The sequence below is a fragment of the Mastomys coucha genome, unplaced genomic scaffold, assembly GCF_008632895.1.
Source record: "Mastomys coucha isolate ucsf_1 unplaced genomic scaffold, UCSF_Mcou_1 pScaffold22, whole genome shotgun sequence".
Taxonomy (NCBI): Eukaryota; Metazoa; Chordata; class Mammalia; order Rodentia; family Muridae; genus Mastomys; species Mastomys coucha.
Window position 1 is genome coordinate 156210661 of NW_022196905.1, and position 11538 is coordinate 156222198.

The following is an 11538-nucleotide window of genomic DNA, read 5'->3' on the forward strand; positions in this document are numbered from 1 at the left end:
CCTCCTTCCCTCCCTCCCTCCCGCAAGGATCCCGGACTAGATCTCCAGAGCCTTCCCCCTCCTTTGTGATGCTAATTTCCTGCATCTTGCTGGGGACTCCTTGGGGCTCTTAAAGCCCACAAGCCTGACACCAGCAGGGAGCTGCTGGGATGTGTGAAGGGAAAGATGGGCTTTGTTCTTGGCTTGCACCGACTCCCTTACATTGCCTCACTTGAGATTCAACCTGATGTTTTCTGAATGGCGAAAAGCTTGCTCCCAGCCTCCCGAAAGCAGACAGCTCTCCAAAGAGCACTGCTCGGTGTGTTCTCCTGCTTCCCTTGTTGCCAGAGGACCTGGCCAGGGCTGTGCTATCCATATTTTAGGCACTTGAGACAGTTTTCTGGTTGTCAAGGGGTGTTTGCATGGTGACAGAGACACATTTTATAGTGCCGTCTTTATTCCTTGAATGTGAGGCAGCGACTTGTGCAGTGCCGCCTGTGTGGGGTCGCGGCTGTGGCACTGACCACTTCCGGTTCTGCACTGGTAATGATAGTTGTGTGTCCTGCTGAAACTCTATGTCCATGGAGCCATTCCTTTTGCACTTTTATTGTCCTATTAAGTGGCATTTAATACAGCTATGTAGAGAGGGTCTTTGATGCCATCCAGGGAAGCAGGAACTTAGCCTTCTAAAAGTTAAAGACCCTTATGTTAGATGGCTCAAGGGGTAAGAGCAGTTGCTATCCACCAAGCCTGATGGCCCAACTTAAATTGCCAGAACCTATACAATGTAAAGAGAACAGATGCTCACAAGTTGTCCTCTGACCTCCACATGTGTGTCTTGGGATTTCCATGTGCATGTGGAGGCACACACACACATGCATAAGTGCACTCAGAGACAGTTTTTTGGTTTTGTTTTTTTTTTTAATTTTTTTAAAAACTTCTCAAAGGTCCAATCTGACCTTTTTGGGTATGGAAGCCTTCAGGAAGGTAACCCCAGATCAGCCTCTCAGTATCCTCTGGCAGTCAGTACAGGACAGTGTTTTCCTTGTCCCTAGCTAACTGAGGACCACTGCTTGCTCTGCCAGAGGACCCAGGTTCATTTTCCAGTACATCCGCAGCAGTTCACAACCATCTGTAATTCCCAATTCCACAGGATCTTACATGCTCCTCGGCTTCCCTGGACTCTAGGCACTCAAAGTCCCTAGACATAACATACATGCAGGCAAAGCATCCATCCACATCAAACAATTTAAAAGAATCTAAATATATTAAAGGAATAAAAGTCAAGCAAAAGATTCCAAGGGCTCTCTTTACAGCCCTTCCCAGCTGTCTTTTCTCTCCCAGCCCAGCCTCCTTTTCTTGCTCATCTGAGGGCTTCTCTCTGTTCCCAATCCTTTCTCTGCCTGTCCCAGGATAAGCTCCTGCATTGAGGGCTGGGCTGGGCCGGGCAAGTGCCCAGTCCTGGAGGGAAACAGAGTGCTGAGGCTGGCCCAAAAACACCCACCCCAGAAATGACATCCACACAAGACGAGGTTCCTTTAGTGCAGTCACCCCAGTCCATCTTGTCTACCCAGTTCAGCTCATGCATCGCCACCCCTCAAGTGGGGCCAGCCATGGCTACAATTCCCACACCTGTTTGGTTTCCTTCGCTTTTTCAGGGGGTTTCTAGAAGAGACTCCCCACTTCCACCCACCCAGTTGAGGCATTTGTACCCTCACTCTCCATTCTAAAAGTTTACATCTAGTAGCACATTTATAATGACGAATGAACATTTGCCCTGGAGTCCTGGCAAATGCAGGTTTAAACAGTGTGCCTTTTTGGTGTTTTCTGAGAGATCTGAGTTTGTCTCAGGGCACAGTGCGCTTCCTGCTGTGACACTCAGAAAGCAGCACCGCTGCACATAAATACTGGGAGACGGGAAGACGGTGGTCCCCTCTTGCCTTGGGACCACCGAATAGGGGGCTTGACCATATGAGTCTCTCGGGGTGAGGGTTGGGTGGAGGGTCCTGAGTACCCCTGTGTTTAGGTATATCCTGGCCATCTACCGTTTGCAGTGCCGTTTAGAGTCCCCTACAGGTGGTTACTCACGGAACAGGACCTTAAGCGATCAAGGCGAGCGGAGGAGTAGAGCATGCTCTTCCACCCTCGGGTCAGCAAAGAACAGACCGAGGCCAGAAAGGCATATGGAACGTGTCTGAAGCCGAAGGGTTCCCACCTGCGTCAGTTCTTCCGCCTGGAAGCAGCAGAGAAGGGCCTTGGGAGAGCAGACAAACCCAGCCTGGTCACCTGGGACCGCGGAGTGGACACAACTTCCTTACAGCCCAGTTGAGAACCCTGGTGAGGACCCCAGGGCAGATTTCGCCGTACGGTGGGTTAGGGGTACCGGTGCATCTTAATGCTGGCTGGGCTGGGCTCAGAAAACCTCCCAGAGAGAGAACGCGAAGAAGCTCGGCATGCACGCACCTCCCTTCTTCCGGGCCCGCCCCTACCCCGCCCATGCCCCACCTCCTCCCCAGGACCCCTCGCCTGCCCCCTCCCCTCGAGTCTCCGCCCATGCCCCACCTCCTCCCTGGGGATCCCTTTCCCTCTGTCCCGCAGCAACGGTCGCCTCAGTCCCCAGCGCCACCGCCCCTCCCCCACCCTCGCTCCGGCTCCCGCCTTCCCGTCTCCTCCCTCCCGGTCTCAGTGGCCCTAGACCGACCTGCGGGCGGAGTCTGGGAGCGTGGCACCTGCGAGCAAGTGAGCTCGCTGGATGAGGAGAAGACAGTCCCCGGCACAGGCAGGTGTGCGCGGGGTTGGGGCGACGAGGGACAAAGGAGAGAGGAGGGGTGAGATACCGAAAGAGAAGAGGGGGTTACGGGAATGAGGGTGGGGGTGGCAGAAGAAGGGAGTGGGAAGGAGTTCGCCGCCCAGAACCATTCCTTGTCCGGATCGCTTTGCTACTAAACTGGGATTCTCTCCCCAGCATTCCACCTCCTGGCGGGAACTCCGGCTCAGAGCGGGGGGGGTGGGTCTCCCTCCGTAAATGTTCCCACTGTTAAGAGTGGGGTTCCTCTCACTCCCCCAGTGTCACGTGGAAGGGGAATCCCATCACACACCAGGCAAGGTGTCACCTGCTGGAGGCGGGGCCCTTGCCTCCCCTGGGCAAGTCTCAGAACCACCCTCCAAGCTCTCTGCAGCTCCTTCCAGCCTACTGATTGGGCCAGTGTCCAGGACAGGTGCCGCGGACTGAGAGACTTGGACCAGCACCTAGTTCTCTGGCTGATCACTGCTGGACTTGCCCGCTCTGACTTTTTACCATGAGAAGCCTAGGTTGTAGGTTAAAAATAATCCTGTCACTTTCTCTGCTCACTCCAAAGTCTCCCAGCAGAGTTACTCTTTAATCAGGCCGTTGGTGTGGTTACTCTTGACCCTCTCAAGTCCTGAGTGCCACCTGGCTTTTTTAGACGCCTCCTGGTCATGGCCAGTTCGGCCCCCAAACAGCTGCAGAGCCGTGGGCCAGGGAGGTTTACGATGCCCAGCTGCCCAAAGGATGTGCTTCAAGGCCGTGGGAGGCCCCAGGATGTGTGGACCTGGCAGCAGGTCACCACCAAAATAAAGTGCCACCCCTTCTCCTTGGTGTCTGGGGGTGGGGTGTGCATGGTCCCCTCTTCCAGTCAGCAGGATACCACTTGGTCAGGTAAGAGTGGGTGCTATCCTGGAGGAGGAGCCTGAGCTCAGGGGACGATTTCTCAAGTACTGACCCCACTGGCCTGTCTGTCCCAGAGCTGGTCTCAAGATCTAAGCTTGCAGAGGAGGGTTTCAAAGCTCTGCCACAGTCTTGGTCAGCTGCAGCAAGAGGACCTCCACTTTGTTCTTAGCCTCTCTGGCCTCCAGAGCCCTGCAGGCTAAGGCAAAGTTGTATTTTAGCTTGTCACCTTGCCCTGCCTGCAATTCCTCCACGCTTGGGAACTGATCACTCAGACTGTCAGCCAGTGTGGCCAAGAGCCACTGCTCTCCAGGAAGATGGCAGAAGCCTGCCCCCCTGGCTTGCCCACTCTGTAGAAACAGAGATTTGTAGAAAAGACTTGCAGAGAGTGAAGGCTGGGAGGGGCCAGGGATGGCCATGGAAGCCACCTACAGACCTGAGCCCTCATTTCTGTGTCAGACATCTCCGACCCATCAATTCTCTGCAGTGCTGCCTAAATTCCTTCGGTGGGGAGGTCTGAGAACGTGAAGGGAGACAAATGTCCCCTCCCCATACCACCAAGGCCTTTGTGGATATGCCCTTTTCATAGATGCTAGGCCAGCTCTGTTTGAAGGTCCTCCAAGTTCAGACATGTGTCTATTTGGTTTTTTTTTTTTTTTTCGTTGTTTCTCTGTGTAGCCCTGGCTGTCCTGGAACTCACTCTGTAGACCAGGCTGGGCTCAAACTCAGAAATCCGTCTGCCTCTGCCTCCCAAGTGCTGGGATTAAAGGCGTGCGCCACCACGCCTGGCAGACATGTGTCTTACGGAGCCTGGTGTCTTAGTCACCTCTGCACTGAGTTCTCTTCCTTGAAGGTTACTTCATTTCTGGAAAATGTGGTGAAATATGAAGCCAAGAGAGGATCTTTGAGTGATGATGGAACAAGGGACCTGTCTGTCACCGGTGGGAGGGTGACAGGACAGGGACACCATGTCCTATGTGTGCCCAGCCTATCTGTGGCACTCCCTGGCTTTACCCCTTCCTGGTTCAGGTGAGAGGGTGACCAGGGACAGCACCCCTGAACTCCTATGGTCCTTTCAGTGTGAGACTCTGGGTACCCGACCCCTGCCCCTGATGAGCAGGTCTCTGTCTGCCCCGCATCTTATGGGAGTCATAGGAGCCTTTCTCTGCAGAACCTGGCATTTGGGTATAGAATGGTTGCTGCTATATTCCCTTTGGAAAGAACCCCAGAACGTGGGTACACCCAGAACGTGGGGCTCTTTGGGGAGCACCACACCTGGGAGAAAGTCTCTTAGAGCAGTGCCACCTGCATAGAGTGATGGCTTCAGAATACTCTACTCTGGGCCATTGCTTGGGGTGGAGTGGGGGGAAGGCTTTGTGCTCTTCCCGTGGCTTCAGACTCCCCCAGGACTGGGAAGCCCAAGTGATCCCCCTTCAGGCCCTGTCAAATGGAGTTCTCAGAACTTTGGGGCTTTAATAGGTCAGCGAACACACCATGACTAGATATCAAGAGACCCTCAGACACCCAAGAGGGCCAGTCACCGTGAACCAAGGATCAAAAGTACAGAACACAGAATGTTAAGTAGCTCGGCCATTAATCTCGACCACCACAGTCAACAGGAAATACCCCTCCTTCAGAATGTTCAGGGTTACTTTGAAGCCCTAAAGGGCAGTTGTTCTGAGATCTAAGAAAATGGCAGCCACAGAAAGCTGCCGTTCAGCTGGGGAAGCTCTTGGGCTCTGACTGACAACTGACGATGTGCATCCGATGTGCATATGTTACCAAACTTGCCAAAACAAATCTGCCAGGGAAGTGACAGCAAACACAGGGACAGTGACTACGCCCCTACACACAATTTCTCTATCTGTCTGTCAGAGGAAAAACTAGCCTGGGAGAGGCTCTGCATGAAGAGACAGAGGTGGAGGGGGAGTGGGAGATGTGTCAATGATCCTGAGTGGTGGACTGGAACCAGGGTCACTCGTGTGAGGGGTACCTCTGCACTTTGTTTCCGCTCTGTGTGGGCAGCAGGCGTCACTGAGGCCCAGGCTGCCAGTGACCTCTCCCTGAGGGTGTTGCCTCCTTTGCACGCACTGGCACCGAATCTTGTCTGGTGTTGCCTCCTGTGCCAACCACCAGAAGGCAGGAGTTACTCTGACAAAGACAACAGCAGGTGTGGAATACACACCAGCCAGCCGACCAGGGAGTCAGGATGGGGCCGTGCCTCACTCGGCTCTTCACCATTCATAGCCACGCTCCGACTGCCTGGTGACTTTTCAGAGCTGTGGTTTAACCTCGCCCTTGTGTGTATGTGACCCCATTTGAGGGACCTGAGACCTAGGCCACCCAGGCTGGCTTCTCGTAGTGGACAGAGAATATCTGAAAGCTGTCAGACGCCCATGAGTGCCTGGAGCTGTGCTAACCTTGAGATTATAAAACTGAGTCCTCACGGATGCGACTGTCAGGACTGATCTTGTGTCCCTGGTCAGCACCAGCTGTGGAGGTCTGCTGTCTTGCCTCTCAGGGAAGCCAGCACTGCCGGTCACTCTTCTGCTGTGCTCAGCCTCTCTCTGCCTGATCGTGAGCAAGGCCGGCCCATGGGGTGTCCTTACACGGTACTCCAGGGCTGCTATGGGAATAACCTGCTGGAGAAAGGTTAGTTAGCACAGCAGGCATGCGGAGCTCAACCATCCTTGGGACCTAAGGATGGCCTAGAGGGTCAGAGTACCCCCAAGCCTTGCACTGTTCCTCACCATGGCTGAAGAAACCACCCAGGATCCTCTCAGTTGTCCTTAGAGATAGAATGGGGACAAGAGATGCACAGGCTCTGGACAGCCGTGAGGCAGAGACACCCCGACACACTTTGGTCATCCTCTCCCCAAAAAAGTATGAGAGACTGACACCCCCAACTCAGATTAAAATTCTCTTCACTGGAATTTGGAAGACTAGAGGGTTTGCATGTTGGTTATATGTGTGTGTGTGTGTGTTTGTTTTTCAACCAGGGGAATTTTCCCTTGCAACTTCTTATAGTCATAATTTGGTTCACAGTTCTGGTCAAGGGTGGCTTCCCCTTGGAACTCTGTCCTTCTGGAGTCTCTACATGCTGACGAAGCAGGCAAGACAGCCATGCTGTGTATGAGGTGTCACATAGAGAACACCTTCCCCAGGCCACCCCACTCCTCCCAGCAAGGTCTGTCCCCTGGCCATTAGGGACAGCTTGAGAAACTTCATAATAAACAGGAACAGGCATGCGTAGGGTGACAGAGGATACGGCAGGCAGCATTTATAACCACAAAAGGACTTGTCTCTCATCAGACAGGCAGATAGGCCAGTAAGCTGCCCATTCCCAGAGCCTGTTGGGAGCTGGGGAGGAGGCGGAGGGAGCAGAGCCTTGGCTGGACACTTCTGGGAGCATTGCTACCTACTGGACTGTGGGCATTCCCTGGCCAGGTAACCTGTTTCCTTTCTGAAGGGGCCACTCTGTGAACAGAGGCTCTCAGGCCCTAGGCCCCCACCACCAGCCAGACCCCAGGAGGGACAGGCAGCTGAGCCTCTGACTCTGGTGTGAGTGCTCTGAAAAGAGACCAGAATGTGCTGAGAAGGAGGTTGCGCAGGGATTTTGTGTTTTTGTTAATTTTTTTTTTTTTTAGATTTATTAATTTATGTGAGTACACTGTAGCTGTCTTCGACACACCTGAAGAGGGTGACAGATCTCATTACGGATGGTTGTGAGCCACCATGTGGTTGCTGGGATTTGAACTTAGGACCTTTGGAAAAGTAGTCAGTGCTCTTAACCGCTGAGCCACCTCACCATCCAACCTGCAGAAGGTGGCCTCTTCCAGGAAGGAAAGCAGGCGTCTGCAGCCTGAGGCAGGGGACTCAGAGCTTGAGGGCAAGTTGAGAGGAACGGCACTGTAGAAGACAGGTTTCCTGTGGAGAGCCAAGACAGTATACCTAGAAGTGTCCCACTCTTGTCTCAGGAATGTGCTAAGCCACAGAGAGGAGTCCTGTGGAACCCAGGGATGGTCACCCGGGGCAGGTAAAACTAGCCACGGTGACTCTAAAGAGCAATACTTTCTCTTTAAATTCAAGATCACTTCTCCAGAAGCTTCGCCAAGCAAGTATTCGCCAGATCTCTCCTGGCGGAAGAAACACGGTGATATTTGTTCTGGATGGAGAGCCTTTGCTCTGCTTAGAGGATTTAAAAATGTTTTGAGTAATCTGAAGAGCCACCAACCTGGCTTTGAAAGTGAGGTGGACTCGGAAAGCCGGAGAACAGGCACTTCTGTGTCCTTGAAACGAGAACCTAAATGTCAACGAGAAATCTAAGTCTGTCCCCCTTGCCCTTTGTAGAGAAGGAGTAAGAACTGGTTTTTCTGTGCAACCCCTGTGTCAGTATTTACAAGCAAAAGCTGGGTTTTTCTTTTAACTAAATATCAAGACAGCCTGCTATAAGCTGTTGAAACTCAGACAATAAAGCTTAACTTTACATATCCTATATCTAATTCAGAATAAATGCTAGTGGTTTTGTTCTTATCCAAAGCAGCGATCCTTCGGTCTCCGGCAACCTGACCTCATTTTCCTTTGACATCACAGCCTCATGTCCGACTGCTGGTGCTTCATCTTCTGCAAGGAACATGTTAGGAGCACTCCTTTGTCCCCACAGCACGATGGGGCCTCTCGGGAGGAGACTGATCACCAGGTGGACGTGTCTGACGGCATCAGGCTGGTTCCAGACAAAGCAGAGGCCACAGCGGCCACAGCCTCAGGTAGGTGCTGGTGGCCCAAGCCGCTCTCCGACCCAAGCCAAGTCCTGAGCTGAGCCACAGGGCGCCAGAATGATTAGCTGAGCCCCTGCCTGTGCAAGGGTTGTCACGCGTGCTAGCCTGTAAGTGTCATAAGAAGAGGTTGGTTCTGCCTAGAGATTATGAGACTTGTGTCTTTGGGTTTTAAATAAGGCACAGCGCACCAGAAGGGGAAACATTTGTAGTCTTTGCTTCCATTTTTTTTTAGTACTGTTGCTTTAATTTGGTATGTTTTATCTTAACCATGTGAATAGCTTCCTGTTACCAGAAGTGATAGAATTAGAGCCATACTGTGAACCCCAGCCTCCAGGGCATAGGCTCTCCCCAGGGTTAGTCTCTCCATCAGGCTACTCATGTGGGTGCATGGCCCTGGCCAGCCTATGGTTCAGCAGTATGGAAGAAGAGCAGAGGGTGCCTCGGGTCTGCACACCTGTGCCTTCCCACCTTGACCCCCAAAGTAAAGCATGCACCAGGCTGAGCAGATGTGTACAACCCACGGGGGGCGGTGTGTGTGTGTGTGTGAACTTGACTCCGGGGCTGTCTGGCTCAATGGCGGCCCAAACATCAGACTCACACCTGCCTGCCGTCCTTCAGTCTTCTGGCTATGCCCTTGCTAGCATTTGTGGTGCTGGCCTCGGGCTCTGAGGCTCCCCCATCTGGGATTCTTGCCCAGAGCTGTGTGTCTTTTTTTTTTTTTTGGTTATTTTATTTGTTTACATTTCAAATGTTGTTTCCCCTCTGCAAGCCCCCTCTTCCACCCTACCTCACCCTGACTCTATGAGGGAGCTCCCCGACCCGTCCACTCCCACCTCACTGTCCTAGCATCCCCCTGTGCTGGGCATCAAGCCTCCACAGGACCAAGGGCCTCCCCTCCCAATAATGTTAGATAAGGCCATCCTCTGCTACATATGCAGCTAGAGTCATGGGTCCCTCCATATGTACTCTTTGGTTGGTAGTTTAGTCCCTGGGAGCTCGGGGGAGTCCAGTTGGTTGATATTGTTGTTCTCCCTATGGAGTTGCAATCCCCTTCGGCTCCTATAGTCCTTCCCCTAACTCTTCCCTTGGAGTCCCCATGCTCACTCCAATGGTTGGCTGTGAGCCTCTTCATCTGTATTGGTCAGGCTCTGGCAGGGCCTCTCAAGGGACCACTATACCAGGCTCCTGTCAGCAAGCACTTCTTGTCATCAGCCATAGTGTCTGGGTTTGGTGTCTGCATGTGGGATGGAGGTGGGACAGTCTCTGGATGGCCTTTCCTTCAGTCTCTGCTCCACTCAGTCCTGTATTTTCCTTAGACAGGAACAATTCAGGGTGTCTGTGGTAACAATCTAAGCTTTAGGCCTAGCATTCTGATGCTAGTTTCTTTGCCTGGTGACCATGGCTCAGGGCTCTCTGGACCCAGTATTCTGAGCCATACCTTCTGCATTGGCTGAAGGAGAGATGGCATCTCTTGTGGTGGCCCTACCTGAGGTCTGTGGCTTGTGTTTCAGTTTCTGTCTCTCTGGGCCGGTGACTGCCCTATCCTCAAGGAACAGCTACAGCCTGGTCTTCCAAGGTGGACCCCACGTGGGAACCAGGGAATGGAGTCTTTTTCAGCATGAGCCGCATGGCGCTGTTTCTCCCAGGGTCTGGTCCAGACTGAGAAGAGTTGGTCAGAGAGAGGCTGCCATCAAAAAGGCTGTGCAGAAGGGGGAGGGGAGCTCCAAGAAGTCCTCAAGGGGGCTGTTTGGTGGAAACCCCCTCAGCGCTGTTTACTCTACTTGGAGGATGACGAGTCCCTTGGGGCTCAAGCCACTTTGGTTATGTGACCCTGTGCCAGTTGGCACCAGTTGGTACTCGTTGGGCTTCCTTAGGCTTGTAAGAAGGTGAGCCACACAGGTGCTGGGTTAAGGCTGTCCTGGGAGCAGCCTGCTGGTCTGGTCTGGTCAGTCCCAGGTTGACCCTGACCTGGCTTCTCTGAATACATTGTCTGCCTTTCCCTGACAGGAAAACCTGTTAGTATGTCCCTAGTTCAAGGTCAGGTTTTGTCACACTTCTGTGGCCATGGCAGGTCCTGAGCTTTCCACTACACATGGTAGTGGCAGCCACCTCAGGCTCTGGAGCTGGGCATCACTCCACAGATCTCCGCCCTGTCTCACATCACTCCTGACTCCTTCGCTCTCTCTGTATGGCCGTCCATCTGTCCTTCCTGACCCAGAGGGCTGCCAAACCGGTGGCTCCCAGGCAGTGGCCCCTTGTGACGACTTCAGCAGTGACCTACGTAAGTACAGGCCTGGAGCCAAAGCATCTGGACTCTCTCCTGTTTCAGTGACAGACAAGGGTTGTGATTAAGAACCTGAGTGAGCTTGGCGCAACCTCTTGACAGGGTCACTGCCCCTGAGCTCTTTGCCCTCTTCCTTTCTGGTTACGTCTCCCACATAATTCCAGAAGCCCTTTGAAGTGATGTAACTTATGTGTCAAAACTTACATTTCTAAATCATTAATTTTGTAGTGACAAAATAAAGACCACACTTCCATCTAAACATCTAGTACATAAAGTATGCTCCTATCTCGCACATACCCTGACTCCGGCACTCTCATCTCTCCAAACTCCATCCCTAGTCCCAGACCCCCGGAAGCCACTACTCTGCCTTCTATCTGTGTAGTCTGACACTCCAGGGCCTTAGCAAATGTCCTCATTGAGTGTCCTCACTCATGACTGGATAGGCTCGCTCGGCACTCATCAGAGACGCCCAGGCTGAGTCAAGAGTCCGGGGTGTAGATGGTCTAGCCCGTACTTGCCCTTGATGCAAATGAATGCATGGGCTTCATGCCCTGAGTAGCACTTGTGAGCAACTGTGATTGTGGTGAGTAGCCCTTGTGAGCAGCTGTGATTTTGGTGAGTAGCCCTTGTGAGCAGCTGTGATTGTGGGGAGTAGCCCTTGTGAGCAGCTGTGATCGTGGGGAGTAGCCCTTATGAGCAGCTGTGATCGTGGGGAGTAGCCCTTGTGAGCAGCTGTGATCGTGGTGAGTAGCCCTTGTGAGCAGCTGTGATCGTGGGGAGTAGCCCTTGTGAGCAGCTGTGATCGTGGG

General features: G+C 53.0%; 1 protein-coding gene across 5 annotated transcripts in view; it reads left to right on the forward strand.

Annotated features, from left to right (window-relative positions):
• Nucleotides 1-2588: 2588 nt before the first annotated feature.
• The window catches only part of Mcf2l (MCF.2 cell line derived transforming sequence like), a 156766-nt gene continuing 147816 nt past the window's right edge, over nt 2589-11538 (forward strand). For 2 of the 5 annotated variants that reach the window (XM_031339091.1, XM_031339094.1), the window contains exons 1-2: nt 2589-2807; nt 8261-8433. In XM_031339091.1, the coding sequence (XP_031194951.1) occupies nt 8265-8433 (169 nt within the window). In that variant the 5' untranslated portion in view covers nt 2589-2807; nt 8261-8264. The remainder of the gene's footprint in view (nt 2808-8260; nt 8434-11538) is intronic. The other 3 variants (XM_031339093.1, XM_031339097.1, XM_031339100.1) reach the window with 3 other exon arrangements.